This window comes from Anabrus simplex, chromosome 2 (assembly GCF_040414725.1).
Source record: "Anabrus simplex isolate iqAnaSimp1 chromosome 2, ASM4041472v1, whole genome shotgun sequence".
Classification (NCBI taxonomy): Eukaryota; Metazoa; Arthropoda; class Insecta; order Orthoptera; family Tettigoniidae; genus Anabrus; species Anabrus simplex.
The window spans coordinates 1143744768-1143761457 of NC_090266.1; the positions used below are offsets into that span (position 1 = coordinate 1143744768).

At 40.5% G+C, this 16690-nt stretch overlaps 1 protein-coding gene across 3 annotated transcripts in view; it reads right to left on the reverse strand.

Annotated features, from left to right (window-relative positions):
* The window catches only part of LOC136863353 (ras-related protein Rab-7L1), a 138760-nt gene that overhangs the window by 67930 nt on the left and 54140 nt on the right, over positions 1-16690 (reverse strand). For all 3 annotated transcript variants that reach the window (XM_067139739.2, XM_067139740.2, XM_067139741.1), the window contains exon 3: positions 11777-11958. In XM_067139739.2, the coding sequence (XP_066995840.1) occupies positions 11777-11958 (182 nt within the window). The remainder of the gene's footprint in view (positions 1-11776; positions 11959-16690) is intronic.

A 16690-nucleotide genomic window follows, 5' to 3' on the forward strand; every position in this document is an offset into this window, starting at 1 on the left:
TTTCATCTATCAGGAGGACAACGCTCCACGCCACTGATCCAGGGATTTGATGCGATGGATTGGAGCCAAAGACAATGAACTGCTTCCCTGGCCTCCTCGTAGCCCAGATCTCAAACCCATAGAAAACTTATGGAACACAATCTGATACCAGTTGGCAAAACACAAGCCCAAGAATGCAGAAGAATTGAGACTGGCAACAAGTGCCATGCAAGGAGTGTAGGAAGCTGATCCACTCTATGCCTGACAGGACCAAGACATGCTACAAGTCCAGAGGGGGTCCAATAAAGTACTAAACATTGGCATGTAACTTGTATTTTTATGTATCTTTGTTTCAAAGTGAATAGATGACTGAATAATAGGTTGAATTATGAAAAATAACATGTTTTATTGGGTGGTCTTAATCTTTTTTCTGGCATTGTACATCTACGCAACAATTTTTATGTATTGAATAAGGTGGGCCCAAAATTATAATAAAAGTTATAATCATAATAAAGCCTATATGATACCTTCAAGTGTCTCCAGGTCTCATTGATGTATACTGTCATCGTTTGTGGTGTTTGAACCAAGTATTAGCAAGGACTAAATTATGATCGGTACATAATTCAACCAGACGATTTCCTCTTCCATTCCTTTGTCCAAATCCGAATTCTCTTACTGTACTACATTATCTTCCTTGGCCTACCACTGCATTCCAGTCTCCCAACACAATTATATTCTCGCCACTTTTAACATATTATATTAAATCTTCTCTCTTCATATATTCTTTCAATTTATTCATCATCTGCTGAACTAGTAGGCATATAGACCTGCACTATTGTGGTGCGCATTGGCTTGGTGTCTATCTTGACAACAATAATTCTTTCACTATGCTGGTTGTAGAAGCTTACCCGCTAGCCTATTTTCTTATTCATTTTTAAACTAACTCCTGCATTTCCCCCTGTTTGATTTTGTGTTGATAATTCTATAATTGCTTGACCAAAAATCCTACTCTTTCTGCCAACGTATTTCACTTCTACCAACTACATCTAATTTTAGTCCATCCATCTTCCTTTTCAGATTCTCTAACCTGCCACAATGATTCAAACTTCTACGCTCTGACTCGCAGAATGTCAGTATCCATCTTCCTGATGATTGCCCCCTCTTGTGTAGTCCTCATCCGGAGATCCGAATGGGGGACTCCTCCAGAATATTTTACCCGGGAGGAAGCTGCCATCATCAGTACATCATTCATACCGAGAGAGCTGTATGTCCTTGGTAGTTAGTTACGGCAGTAGTTTCCCAATGCTTTCAGCCGCGTAGCAATATCAACACAGCTATGCCATTTATTTTCATTTATGTCGCATGGACACAGACAGGTCTTATGGCGATGATGGGATAGGAAAGGGCTAGGAGTCGGAAGGAAGCTGCTGTGGCCTTAATAACGGAACAGCCCCAGCATTTGCATGGTGTGAAACTGGGAAACCAAGGAATAAGCCATGTTAAGTATTATTACAAGGCCATATCAGTCAATCATCTGGACTGTCACCCTTGCAACTTCTGAAAGGCTGTTACCCAACTTTCGATGAACCATTTGTTAGTCAGTCTCTCAGCAGATACCCATTCGATATGGTTGCACCTGCAACGCTGATATTTGCTTCACTGAGATGCACAAGCCTCCCCACAGAGGCAAGGTAACATGGTTTGCAGGGGAGTTTTTTAATCTACAATTGGCTTTACATCACACTGACACATACAGGTCTTATGGCGATGATGGGACAGGAAAGGGCCAGGAGTGGGAGGGAAGCGGCCCCAGCATTTGCCTTGTGTGAAAATGGGAAATCACGGAAAACCATCTTCAGGATTACCGACAGTGGCGTTCGAACCCACTAACTCCTGAATGCAAGCACACAGCTGCGCGCCCCTAAGCACAAAGTCAACTCACTCGGTCAGTCTTCTGTTAACTGAAATATAAAATTGAAGATTCTTCTCTATATAAATGTCAGTTCCAATTTGTTCAAACTATGAAACATTCTCAGATAAATACAGATAAGTGTGAATGAAAACTATAAAAGCCATCAATAAAAAGAAAATAACATAAATGATGATCCTTAAGATAAGTCTTCAGGAATATCTGCTATGCATTGCTATGCAGTGCATTTTTCCCAGTACTGAAGTGAGAGAGCATTTTCAATGTGATCTCTTTCTAAATTTTGCCTCATACTCTACCGTACAGATTTAATTTTTGTACTTGATATAGTGGATGGCTGGTGTTTGACTTAGGTAGTATCATCCATTTATTATTGTGATTTGAATTCATTTTCTACTTTTTATTAAAATCTGGTCTTAATTGTCAGGGTGGCTCTAATTAATGCCAGCAGTTTCAAATCAACTCCAAATTCATTAAGATGTTTAGCAGGACTTCCTGGTCAATGGAGTCGTACGTTTTCTTAAAGTCCACAAAGACAGACATTTTTTTACAGGAAGGAAATACATAAACATATATTACTTATTTCATATACAGAAAAACAGTTTGTTTAGTTAGGATACTGTCAATATGTGGCTACTAAGGAGTCATCATCTTTCACAAGGGCATTATTATTATTATTATTATTATTATTATTATTATATAATTCGCTGGGGCCATCAAGGACCATGTTAAGTCTTGTTGCATTTGACACTAAACTTGGCCTTCTTTAGAGCCCAAATTTCCCTCATTCTTTGTGAGTGGGCCTGCTTACGCTCCTCTGTCCAAGGGGCACCGTGTCTTCTCTTCGGTTGCTCGTCTCGGGTTAGCCCGTTCGTCAACATTTTCTTGCGGAAGACATGTCTGTAAGGGGGTCTTCAGCTGAGATATGTAGCATTTGCAGGTCGTCTTTGGTATTTCTAAACCAGGGAATTGTGGTTTTGGGGTTTGAATCAAAAAAGTGAAAGATTTCTTTAGTTAACTTTCTTCCGTCCATTCTTTTCAGATGACCGTAAAATCGTGCCCGTCTTTTTCTGATTGTATCGGTAATTTCCTCTATTTTGCTGTAGACTTCCTTGTTGGATCTCTTTTGATGGATTCCATTTCTGTACTTTGATCCCAAGATTCCTCTCACAATTTTGCGTTCTCTTTCCTCCAGTTCTTCAAGGAGTCCTTTGTTAGCATTTAGAGACAGGGTTTCAGCTGCATATAGAACTACTGGCTTCAGAACTGTTTCATAGTGACGTATCTTGGTGTTTTGGGAAAGGCATCTTTTGTTGTAGATTGTGCGGGATGTTTGGTGAGCTATTTCCAGTTTGCGTACTCGCTCCTGAAGTGCTTCTTTGTCCAGTCCATTTTTCATGATGATTTCACCCAGGTATTTGAATTTGTCTACTCGGGTGATGTCCCTGTATTTTGTATGGAGTTTTGGTGGAGCCTCTTTGATGTTAGTCATTACTTCTGTTTTCTCAAACGATATCTGCAAACCAGTTTGTTCGGCAATTTCCTTTAAAATTTCAACTTGAGCTCTAGCGGTTTCTATGTCGTTTGAGAGAACAGCAATATCATCGGCAAATGCTAAGCAGTCCATTGCGATCCCCTTTTAGTTGGTTCCTATTTTCAATGGACTGTAGTTGGTTTCCTGTAATCTCACCCGCCAGGTTCTGATGATCTTTTCAAGAACACAGTTGAAGAGTATCGGGGATAGCCCAACACTTTGTCGGACTCCTGTTTTGATGTCAAAGGAATGCGAGAGACATCCGTGGAACTTCACCTTGGATTTTGTATCGGTCAGGGTGGCTCTAATTAATGCCAGCAGTTTCAAATCAACTCCAAATTCATTTAAGATGTTTAGCAGGACTTCCTGGTCAATGGAGTCGTACGTTTTCTTAAAGTCCACAAAGACAGACACATACTGCTTGGACCTTAGTGTACAATATCAGATGATCATTTTGAGATTTTGGATCTGTTCAGCTGTTGAGCGACCTTTTCTGAATCCTTCTTGGTATTCACCTGTTTGATGTTCGACTTGTGCTTCCAAACGCTCCAGGATGACAAGTGATAGTATTTTGTAAGTCACGGGTAGCAAAGATATTCCTCTGTAATTGTTGATGTTCTTCATGCTGCCTTTTTTTTGTAATGGATGGATCAAAGCTATTTTCCAATCTTCGGGTAGGGTCTCCTTGTTCCAAATTTCTTCTATTTGCTTTTGCAAGATATCAAGTGATTCCTCTGGGGCATATTTCCATAGTTCTGCTACTACTGAGTCTTCCCCCGGCGCTTTGTTATTTTTGAGACGGGCAATGTGGCGCTTGATTTCATCTCTGTCGGGTGGTCTGGAATCTGGGTACCTGAGTAAAGGTTCCTTGGTCTCAATGGCGCTCTGTGGTTTAGAGCAATTAACACATTGGAGACGGTCATATTTGCATGTGCTACCCTCCAGAAATCGCAGGATTTTTAGTGGTTTGTGAAAATTTTTTTATGCTAGGATAAGCCATGATTATAACAACTTCTGGAATGCATAGAAAGATCACACTTTCTTCTACACAAAAATGAGTTTTATTATCATAATAGTACAGCCATTTTTTAATATAAATTTATGAAAATAATATGTTTTACAAACGAAGAATATGACACAGCTATGGATGCCAGTTCGGTTAATATTTCGAAATTTGACTTTGTGGGCACATCTACTGAAACACACTAATACACATTCTAACCTAATTAGTCAATTGGCACCAGTATCCTTGTTTACAACCGGGAATTTGAATTCCCACTGTTCTTTGTTTGACGACGGGGTTGCATCGAGTTGCTGCAGGTACACGCACATACCCACATTTTTAGGAAGCGGTATAAAATTTTATTACATAATCCACTTCAAAGAAGCGATATAAAACTACGTTACACTTCACACCAATTTTAAATTAGCTCATTTTCTACATTTACTAGCCTGAAGCGCCAGAATCAACATGTTTACTTAGTGTGTAATTGTTGTTCTCATCCTCATTTTCAGAAATCGTGTCTTCCATAAGAACATCCGTTATGGATCCGTTGTCGAAATTTCGTACACATGAATTAGACATGCTAAATATTCACAAGAATTACACAAACAAGCCTGCCTCTCGAACACACACTCTTCCTGTCCGCATGTACCGTACGTACTTTTCCGCCCATTTCACAGCTGAGAGTCGACGATGACGCAGCCTTAGGTTATGTAGGAATGTGGCTGTTTTATCAATGCCTTGAAAGATGAGCTCTCGACTTATGCTCATAGCTAGTATATTCATGCTTATAGAAGCATTCAACAGTATCCTAGCGAAGTCACAGCTCGCTGAAACGGCAACTACAATATTTTAGCTACAGTGAAATCGTGTCCGTAGATTCTACGAGCTCCGTCAGCAACAATGAATTAGCGCGCCCGTAGTTTCTACGAGCGGTGTCTCCAATGTGTTAAGTAAATTCTTGAAGTAATCTGCCAGAATGCTGCAATTTTCTTCATTTGACGTCCGCAGTGTGCCGTACTTTCACTCAAAGCATAGAGATGGTGGTTTATAGCCAGTGAGTTTGCGTTTGAAGGCTCTGTAGTACTCTCTGCTTTCATTATTCCTAAAGTTTTGTTCTATCTTTTCAATGAGAGATTTTTCGTATTTACGTTTCTCAGTTCTGAACACCCTAGCTGCTTGGGCACATTGGCTTTTGTAGGTTTCCCAATCATTTTCTGATTTCGTTGAGTAGTACTGTTTCCACGCATTGAGTCTTTCTTGGAGGACTGATTCGCAGGTACCATTCCACCAGGCATGCTTTTTGCTTCTCTCGATTTCTGCAACGTCTTTGGTGGCCTCAACAAGGAGACTTTTGGCGTTGTTAAAGTCACAGTCATTTGGTCTAGCCTTCTCCTGGAACTCCTCGACCCTTTGCCGAAGTTTATCATTGTCGAAGCGGGTGATCTGTTTGGTTGTCTTCCTTGTGTTTGCGGGAATTGGTTTGAATTTGATAAGAGACATATAATGATCTGAGGCCACATTGAGGCTTTCTTTACCTTGACATTCATAATCTCAGGGCTGTTTCTCCTGGAGATTGCAACATGATCAGTTTGGAACTCTCCGAAAGCTTGGACGGGAGAATGCCAAGTCATTTGCTTTCTGGGTAGATGGCGAAAGTGGGTCGATATGACCTGCAGGTTGAGATTTTCGCAAATGGACACCAGTCTTTTGCTGTTGGGATTGGTTCTTTTATGAGCAGGGTAATTTCCTGTAACTTCCTTGTACTTCTGTTCACGACCTAGTTGGGCATTGAAGTCACCCAAAAGAAGCTTAACATGGTGTTTGGGGATTTTGTTTAATTTTTCATCCAGTAGGTCCCAGAAATTATCAACTTCGTCTGGATCAGTCTTGTTCTTATCGTTTGTAGGAGCATGTGCGTTAACTAGGGCGTAGGTTTTGTTCACGCATTTAATTGTGAGCATAGACAATCTGTCATTCACAGGCTCGAAATTTGCAACTGATTTAAGGATCTTGGTTCTAACAGCAAACGCGGTTCCAAGCATCACAGCTCCATTGAGGATTCCTCTTTGCGCTTTGCTCTTGAAAAATCGGTAGCCTTCGGATTCAAAAATCTCTTCATCTGAGTACCTTGTTTCCTGTAGGGCCATTATGGATATCTGATTTTCGTGAAGAGCTTTGGTGAGAGTTTTCAGCTTGCCAGTTTGTGTAAGTGAATTTATGTTGAAAGTTGCTAGAAAGGTTTTAGATTTTGGCCTGAGTTTTTGACTCTTCGGGGTACACTGAGACGCTCCGACTCGTCTCTTGCACGATGTCGAGTCTCCCCCAGAACATATGAATAGCAACACAGAATCCCCCAGAATCCGAACGAGACTCGTGCGCCGTGGCATTCACGACGAGGGATTTATCCGAAGATTTACCCCCTGGGGTATGTTTCTTGAAATGTTGTGCCATCATGCTTTTTGACTTGACTTTGCTTTGGACGGGTACCCATCCTTTTACAACTAGGTTGTTAGCCCTGGAGGTTGCCTCAAGATGTTTTCTGGCTTCTGGTCATTTACCAGTCTTCGCTGTAACCCTGGCAAGGGACCAGTTTTTTTTTTTTTTCACGGTGGTATTTTATTTCCCTACTACCCTCTGATTCTGCTGGCGGCAGAGCCAGCGAGCTTCCCCAATTCCAATGGGACGCGCCCTTTGGAGGTAACCGGTAAATCCCCACACGGGATTATTATTTTTTATTATTATTATTATTATTATTATTATATTTCAAATTGCATTCAATGCTTTGAAGAAAAGAGGCTTCAAAACAGAAGAACCCATGGAGGTAGGTGTGCACCAAGGACTTTAAAAGAGGATTTATGTTCATTCACATCGGCTTGCCCATGGTTCACGAATTGGGACATAGCTATAGGAACCCATGCCACAAACCACTAATAATGTCCGACTCGTTGGCTGAATGGTCAGCGTACTGGCCTTCGGTTCAGAGGGTCCCGGGTGAGTCAGGGACTTTAACCTTCATTGGTTAATTCCGATGGCCCGGGGGCTGGGTGTTTGTTCTGTCCCCAACATCCCCGCAACTCTCACACCAACACATAACACTATCCTCCACCACAATTACATGCAGTTCTCTACACATGGCAGATGCCGCCCACCCTCATTGGAGGGTCTGCCTTACGAGGGCTGCACTCAGCTAGAAATAGCCACACGAAAATTAAAAACCACTAATAATGATGATTTGTATATACAACAGCCAAGTGGCCTAGGAGGTGACCCAAGATAACTAAATGTAAGATTTAAAATGACATAGTGTACAGTGTATACAGTGTACAACACTTAACACCTCCTCACCCAAATAGTTTTAGGCCGTTATCCATCATGTGCTCACAGTTTATTCCAGGGTTGAGTACCATTAAATTTTTTTTTACTAGTCGTTTAACGTCATAGTAATACGTCAAAGGTTTTTTGTGATGCAATGGTGGGAAATGGCTAGGACTGAGAAGGTAACGGCTGTGGCGTTAATTAAGGTACAGCTCCCGCATTTGCCTGAAGTGAAAATGGGAAATCATGAAAATAATTTCAAGGCTGGCGAATGCAAGCTCACAGCTACACGACTCTAACCACTAGGCCAATTACTCGGTCATCAAACCTTAAATCAAAACAATTCACTTGTATTTGTTCACTGTATGAAACATTTCTAAGTGTTCTCCAGGGCGAAGCCATGGGTTGTGAGAGCGTGTCTAAAAACAACTAGAAGACAGTTTCTCGTCTCTGTCTCCCGACTTACCAATTACTACAGTCAATTTGAAGTTTCTCTTCTTGATGTCTTAAATGAAATGAAGGTTCTGATTTAGACATTCTTAAGTAGAAATAAATAGAGTGGTCAAATTAAATGTTGCATACTGCCAGAACGCTAACTCTGAACGTTATGATATCAATACATTGGTTTGTTTGTGATCTAATTCTAGTGGAAACGGTCCATGTTTCTACCGTGAGATGGCAGTATGTGTAGTCTATGGCAACCGTGTCACCTGTAAACATTGCAGCACTTGTGCTGTGTGTCATTACAACAGTTGTGGTGCTTCAGGATGGTTCAGACAACTATAATGTACAATCGGAAGCTCCATATAGTCACTTTTAATGGGCAGGTAATAAGACACGTGGACGTTGCAGCGAATGTCGCTGTGAGTCAAGGTTGTCCCAGGTTATAAAATAAATATAAGATTATCCATGGGGTTCCGTGTGTAAAGTCGCGGGGGGGGGGATGAAGCTTTGCTCTGAAGTTTATTATTAATATTTATAGCTCAGTAAGATGTAGAAAGGTGACAACTGTCGGAAAACCCTATAGCAGGCATGGCTAGTTTATTCTCACGTGTCGCTGGTTCCAGAAAGAACCCTTGTTTACTGTGATCTGTTTTATGTCAAAGAGTGTGGGAATGATGCCAGAATGAAACCTTGTTTCGGGTGTTCTGGCAAAGGTCCGGGCATTTTGGAGAACGTCAAGAGAGTGTGGGAAATATTCCACCCTCACGTAAAAAGATGTGAAGGCTGCTCCTTAAAATTCTGTACAGGATTGGTCAATTGGTCCCCTTGTTTTGGAAGGGTGCCGTGTGCTGACTGGGGGGGGGGGGAGGGCGATATCCTAAGATGCAATATTTGCATCTATATTCTGACCTATGTTCTCAAGTCAGAGCGGATATGATTTGTTTCAGCTGTCACTCTGGGGTGGGGAGTTCCAGCTTGATAGGAATAATGTACATTTTAATTTTCGTCTTCATCTTCGATTATGTAATTTAGTCGAAAAAGTGCTTTTCAGCGCTGTGATGCATTTTTATTTGGGAGTAGACAAATTTACCATATGAATTGTGAGCTTAAAAGTAATGTAATTGTATTTTCCTTTGTTGCCTGTATCAGTAGAATGGGGTTAGCCCACTGAACTATAGGAATCTTCAATTCCAAAATAGGATTTCTAAATATGCTGCTGCCTCACGGTACGCATGGTCATGTCTTTAGAATCCCCTTGATGTTTGTTAGTTCACTTGTATTTTTGAAATTACTTATATTGAGCCTTAGTTCTAAAATGGTAAATTCCTTTATATCACCTCTGAAACTGTGTTTATTTGCCACACAGAAAATCATCTGGGTTCTGATGTTAGGGTTATCAACCCCTCATGCCTGCGAGCACAGCTGTCAATTGGGTCGCCTTCAGTTGTTTCCCAATATCCCAACGTAGCACCTTAATGTAATATTAGTTGTTCTGCAGTCCTAAATTGCAAGGGTCACTGTACTTGTGAGGAAGGCGACGATTTAATGTTGAAATGATACCTTTAAACCATTTTCCGAGTGTCGACAAACATTGTCTATTAATACGATTAAACTACGTGTTCTCTACGATTGTGTTTTAGTGTTAAGTATATTATCTAAATGAACCTAAACGCTTATATGTAATAAAGGAACCTGATAGTCTTATTCGAGAGTTCAAGCACTAGCAGATTTTTTTTGCTAATTGCTTTACGTCGCAGCGACACAGATAGGTCTTATGGCGACGATGGGACAGGGAAGGGCTAGGAGTGGGAAGGAAGCGGCCGTGGCCTTAATTAAGGTACAACCCCAGCATTTGTGTGGTGTGAAAATGGGAAACCACGGAAAACCACCTTCAGAGCTGCCAATAGTGGGGTTCGAACCTACTATCTCCTGAATACTGGATACTGGCCGCACTTTAATGACTGCAGCTATAGAGCTCGGTGCACTACCAGTTTACGATTCCGGCAAGCATATCCAGCATTATTCCACACATCCTGTTGTCCATCTATTCATATTAGTTGTCCTTGTTAAGCGTATTTGTTTATCTTTACCTTGTGTGTTTATTAATTATATATTTTATGGTACAAAAATGATGTCTCTAGAAACTAGAACAAGTTTTTGGAGACAGTATCAATTGAGGACTGTCCCAGAAGTGGCCCGCGAAAGAAAGACAACAGGTGTGTAGGACCGATATCTGCAAATAACAGCAAGCAGAAACCCTCAACACAACGCTACACGACTATGGCGGCTGTTCCAAACAGCCATAGGGGTGCAAGTGTCCGCACAAATGATATGAAATAGGCTCCATCAGCAGGGATGACGTGCCAGACGAACTCTCAAGATTCCTGCACTAAATCTGGTTCGGAGAGGTGCTCGTCTCGCATGGACATGAAACCATCCCTTGTGGACTAGGCAGCATTGGGACACAGCGATCTTTTCTGATGAGACCCGTATCAGTCTCCACCCTGACAATAATAATATTCATGTGGAAGGCAATGAGGACAACGTTTACATCCTAACTTTATCATAGACTGCCACCCTTATCAAGGCGGTTCGGTCTTGTTTTCGGGTCGAATCATGTGTGGCCACAGGACATGCCTTGTGCCAATATGTGGGAGGCTGACTGGTGTGAAGTCACAGGATGGCATCCTTGCACGCATTGTGGCTCCATCTGGTGAACATATTGGAGCGGGATTCACGCTGATGGACGACAATGCACGCCGCCCCATCATCACAATCTTGTGAAAACCTTCCTAGTGGAGCATGGAATCAGTCGGATGGAATAGCCTCCATATTAACCAGATCTCATCTGCATTAAGAATGCATGAGCCATGCTAAAACAAGCAGTTTACAATCGTCCTGTCCCACCACAGACCTTACAGGGCATCATTGAGGCTGCTGTGGAGGAATGGGACAATATCCCACAGGCGTATCAAGACAATTTGGTAAGGAGTATCCATAACTGCATTCAAAGGTGTCTCCAATTACAAGGAGGGCCAACTGGGTCATAAACAATGTGTTATGCAAGATGACAGTGAGAATAAAACTGCAGTGGAATCTTCGTAAGGTTTTGTGATTTTTTTTTTTGTTGGTGTTTATCTCCTTTATTTTCAGTTTCTTATGATAGTACCTGACAATACAAAGTTGGTTTTGTTTCCTATTATATCCAGTATTGACAATAAAGCAATATGCAACATTTATTTTGACCACTGTATGAGTTGTACTAGAAATTATGAAACCCTATAGGATGTCTTTCACATTGAAGACAGTGATATGTAAATCTATCTTATGTCATAAAATGGCTCTACATACTAAATTAAAGAGTTTGCACAAAAGCTGTTTCTAATTGTTTCTAGAAAGGTGGTATGCAAATGCTGACTCTGACTATCCCCAACGTCCGATTAGAACAATAAAACGTGCTGTCAGGCTATGTCTGAAATCCGAGTGGAAAGGGTTAAATGAGTGCAGCACTACTGGGGTGAAGTAATTTAATGTAATAAATAAATACCACTGTTGACAAAGTCTCACTCACCTTATTTGCTAGCAGCATACAAGGGATAGGACTTCCATCAGGAAGAGAACATTTTGAATCCACATCTCTTTTCCATTTAAGAGTATTTGAAAAGGAATTCTTATTTGTTAGGTCAAACATAATTACACAGCCCTGGGCATCCTTGTAATACACTCGAGTCATCCATGTGAATCGTTCTTGTCCTAAAAATAAATAAAAATTACTACAATAGTTTTGTAAAAATCAGACTAGGAACAGGAGGTAAATAAAATCTCAATAACTGGACAAACACAAAAATCTGGTTCAGCTCTGTGTCTAAATAATTTTAAAATTTACATCACAAATATTACAAGCAATATTACAACCTTTTGATTTCTAATACATAGATTTCTAAAATGTATCCCTCTCTCTCTTACCACCAAAATGATGTCTAATTTAGTACCAATGTCTGTAACAGCAAACAAACCTAACTTTCTGCAATCTAGGCCAAGACATACTCAGTCCACTGATAATATTCAGTACTACAGGCAAAAACCTCCGGATATACATCTCATATAGACTAATAATCAAAGGAAAACCTGATAAGAAAATTAGAAGTGCATGATCATGAGTGAAAATTTTCGAAGAAACACAGTATACTCAGAAGCTGGCTTATTCAACCTGATTCTGAATTTAAAGCACTCAACTCTGATGTCTATCGTTACTCAACATAAACTGCTGCTCATAAACATATAAAGACCACAACTAAAATTTCTGATTTTCACAGGATTCATTTATTATGCAGTGCTGAAGAAACTAATAATATTTCACCATAATACATACAGGATGTGGAGAGTAAGTCAGTAGGGTTGTACATCAGTGTAACCTGTTACATTCATCAAGGCAGTAAATCAAATGTTTTAATGGTGCCACGATGGTAAGTGATCCTTACACTATTCACTTGTGTCCAAAATTCACCAACTTTTGCTGATGAACAGTTGTAAGCAAGCAAGCTTGTAGTTTTATATGACTGCTTATATCGTGATTATAGCCAAAGGACCTCTAAGTTTTACATGAAATCCCTACCGCAGGGGGGTGAATTTTCATTCTAAAAATCTTACACCCATTGTTTGGAATTTGAATTACACTGCAATGTGAGAAGCCAGTGACAATGCCACTTGGCTAACATGACCCTGACAAACAATTGCAGTGCTGCAGCCATCATTCAAATACAACATAACCTGCATAAAAACAGTTATTTCCAAAGTATCTCTCTCTCCTACATACAGTGGAAGCCACTGAAGTCCACTGAAGCGCAGATAGTGTTCAGTACTGCAAGAAAAATCTCTTGATATATATCTCTTATAGATTGATAATGAAGGTGAAAGCTGATAATAAGAAAATTACAAGTGCATGAACAGGATGTGTGAAAATGTTCAAAGAAACACACCATACTCAGAAGCTGACTTATCAAGTGATTTATTTCACAGTCATCAGCAGCAGTTCACTGAAAGAGATGACAGATGTTCCTTCCACCAAATTAGAACAAAACATTGTGGGAGGAGAGACCAGTATACTACAGAGAACAAATGGCATGCCCCAAACATTGGCAGGTGTGAGGTGCCATACTTAAACACAACATGTGGCCTCTGTATTACGCTACCATCTGTTGGAGGTATTTAAAAGTAAGTCAAACTTCCTTTTACAAAGGGATAGTGTATTGTTTCCTCTTCCTTTTGGTGGATGTATGAACTTTCTCTCCATTGACCGTTCCCTTTCCATCGAGCACCTTGAAAGCCATAAATTTTAGCACAGTGACTACCAAACTGGGCAGGAAGCTCCCATGCACCTTACATGCAACAACGCGGCTCAACATCGCACACTTCATTTTTTTTTTTTTGCTACGGACTTTACGTCGCACCGACACAGATAGGTCTTATGGCGACGATGGGATAGGAAAGGCCTAGGAGTTGGAAGGAAGCGGCCGTGGCCTCAATTAAGGTACAGCCCCAGCATTTGCCTGGTGTGAAAATGGGAAACCACGGAAAACCATCTTCAGGGCTGCCGATAGTGGGATTCGAACCTACTATCTCCCGGATGCAAGCTCACAGCCGCGCGCCTCTACACGCACGGCCAACTCGCCCGGTACACACTTCATTACTGCCTCCACAGTCAGCATTCATTTCCGCCACAGCAGAATCACTCATCAACGAGCGGTCATCGGAATTAAGTCAAGTCAACATCACCCGAATCCTTGAGACAGAATCTCTACCTTGTTAGATTTATTAATATTTAATGTATCCTCTATTACTGTTAATTGTTAACTTCACTTTATTTCGATTTCATTTAGAAATTTCAATAATTGTTATATATTTTATGTTAATTGTTTTGAGCAAAAAAAAAAGGAAGTGACTAAACGGTAAAATTTAAGAGTTGGGTTCTTTGTAGGATATAAATTTCATGGTTTTGATCCATATTGAATTGTGATCACAATAATGAGTCACACAACAGTAGGCCATGCACCACATGCCGCAACAAAAGGTTAACTTCATGGACACCGCATTGAATTGCGAATCTCTACCAGCTGCAATCTAAGAACATGGCAGCAATTTAATCATATCTTACCGAGCTCGATAGCTGCAGTCGCTTAAGTGCGGCCAGTATCCAGTATTCGGGAGATAGTGGGTTCGAAGCACACTGTCGGCAGCCCTGAAGATGGTTTTCCGTGGTTTCCCATTTTCACACCAGACAAATGCTGGGGCTGTACCTTAATTAAGGCCATGGCCACTTCCTTCTCCTAGCCCTTTCCTGTCCAATCGTCGCCTTAAGACCTATCTGTGTTGGTGCGACGTAAAACAACTTATAAAATAATAATATCTTCGTGTGCCATCCTTGATTCAACCATTGACAATTTCTAACAGATGAACTTTTCAGCGTTTTTCATGATATTTTAACAAGAGGCAATAATGAAACATTTTAACATGATGCAATGCATCTAAGAATTTTAGAGCCTTATTTTAATTTCATCGTATACTTTACAGAAAACATCTTTCAACGTCATTCGTTTGTGTTTAAACATTTGCTTTAGTCATTAGATGTATTTGTACAGTTTTGTATTAAGGCTGATGATGGCCAGCCAGGGCCGAAACTAGTTCCTAGATTAAAAATGTAATGTAAACATTGCATAATATAGTATTGAAAAGTGGACCATTACGACAAAGTTAGTTATTATTGTGAGTCTTTTCTTGTCCCCAACTACTGTACCTCATACAGACCGGAGGTCCTGCTGTTTTCTTAAACCAAACTTCTACTCTAACAATTTTAATAACATAAATAATACAATAATTTTACACTTGGCCACTTTATTAATGCATCCTTGGATGACATTCAGCACCAACACTGGCAAAATTGGCCAAAAATGTTCATAAAGTTATGTTTTTCATTAGGTTAGCATTCTTTCACTTTCACTGAAGGAAACTGAAATCTCAATACTAAAACCATGTTATAGGCCTAGTAGGTGATTGAAAATTAGCATACTAGTTTATATGATTGATGCACATTATAAGTTTACAATGCATGTAATGCATAACAGTACTACGCCGTCCGGCTCCATGGCTAAATGGTTAGCGTACTGGCTTTTGGTCACAGGGGCTCCGGGTTTGATTCCCGGCAGGGTCGGGAATTTTAACCACCATTGGTTAATTTCTCTGGCATGGCGGCTGTGTGTATATGTCGTCGTCATCATCATCCTTTCATCCTCATCATGACACGCAGGTCGCCTACGGGAATCAAATAGAAAGACCTGCACCTGGCGAGCCAAACATGTCCTCAGACACTCCCAGCACTAAAAGTCATACGCCATTTCATTTCATTTACTACTATGTTAAATTTCAATGTCGTCATACTCAGTAACCTTCACAGTCGCAACTACATGCAGCCCTTTGAGAATTTTCCAATGTCATTTTGTGGAGGCAGTTTCATGTTAAATACAATAGTTTTTAACTTGGCCATTTCATCATCAATGCATGCCTGGATGACATTCAGCATTACCACTGGCAAAATTCTCTAAAAATTGTGAAAAAGTTATGCTTTTGATTAGATTGGTACAGTACAGCAGGATTCTTTCACATACACTGAAGGAAAACATGCTTGTCCCATTTTCAATACAAAAAATGAGTTATGCTACCTATTTGAATAAATTAGTTTTGATACGTGACTGATGCATGTTACAAGTTTACAATGCATATAATGCATAAACAACAATGGGTTAAATTTCCATGTTGTTGTACTCTGTAACCTTTGTAGTTACCACTACCTGCATTCATTTAAGAATTTTACAATGTCATCTTAGGGAGACAATTTTGCATGGATGGTCAGATTCACAAGGATCAAAAGATCCACGCATGCTCGATGGATGAAAGACCTAGCAATCTACCAGCTAGGGCAAGTGATTCCAACCGAGGTGCTCCCACGGCCCCGGCCGGCCCCGTCAGCAGCCCCGGTGCTGTGCTATAGCACCACTGAGGTGGTGGGAGAAGGAGGGGAAGTGACAGAGGCAGAACCACAGGTCGTCAAGTCTGCGTGCAGCTTATGAAAACAATATTATTTATGGCAGTTTTGTGAACACATAAACACATAATTTATTCTGTACATACTTTGTGTTTGCCTTAATGCACATTTGGCGTTTAAGTCGATTGCTGACATCGTTTTGCAGCAACTAATTTACCAATAATGGGTACAATCGATTTGGCAGTAGAAATTCTAAGTACAGCCTCTAAGTCCGCATCGGACAGAGAAGTCCTAGTTCTCCGTTTATTTAAATTAGGAATTGAAAAATCTGTTTTTTTGCAATTTTCAGAGCAACAATAGCCCATAACGTGCTCGAACTGCGCCTTCTAAAGTATTGGGTTCAAGTATCTTTGGGAGAGGGAGATAAAAAAATTAAATTAATTATCT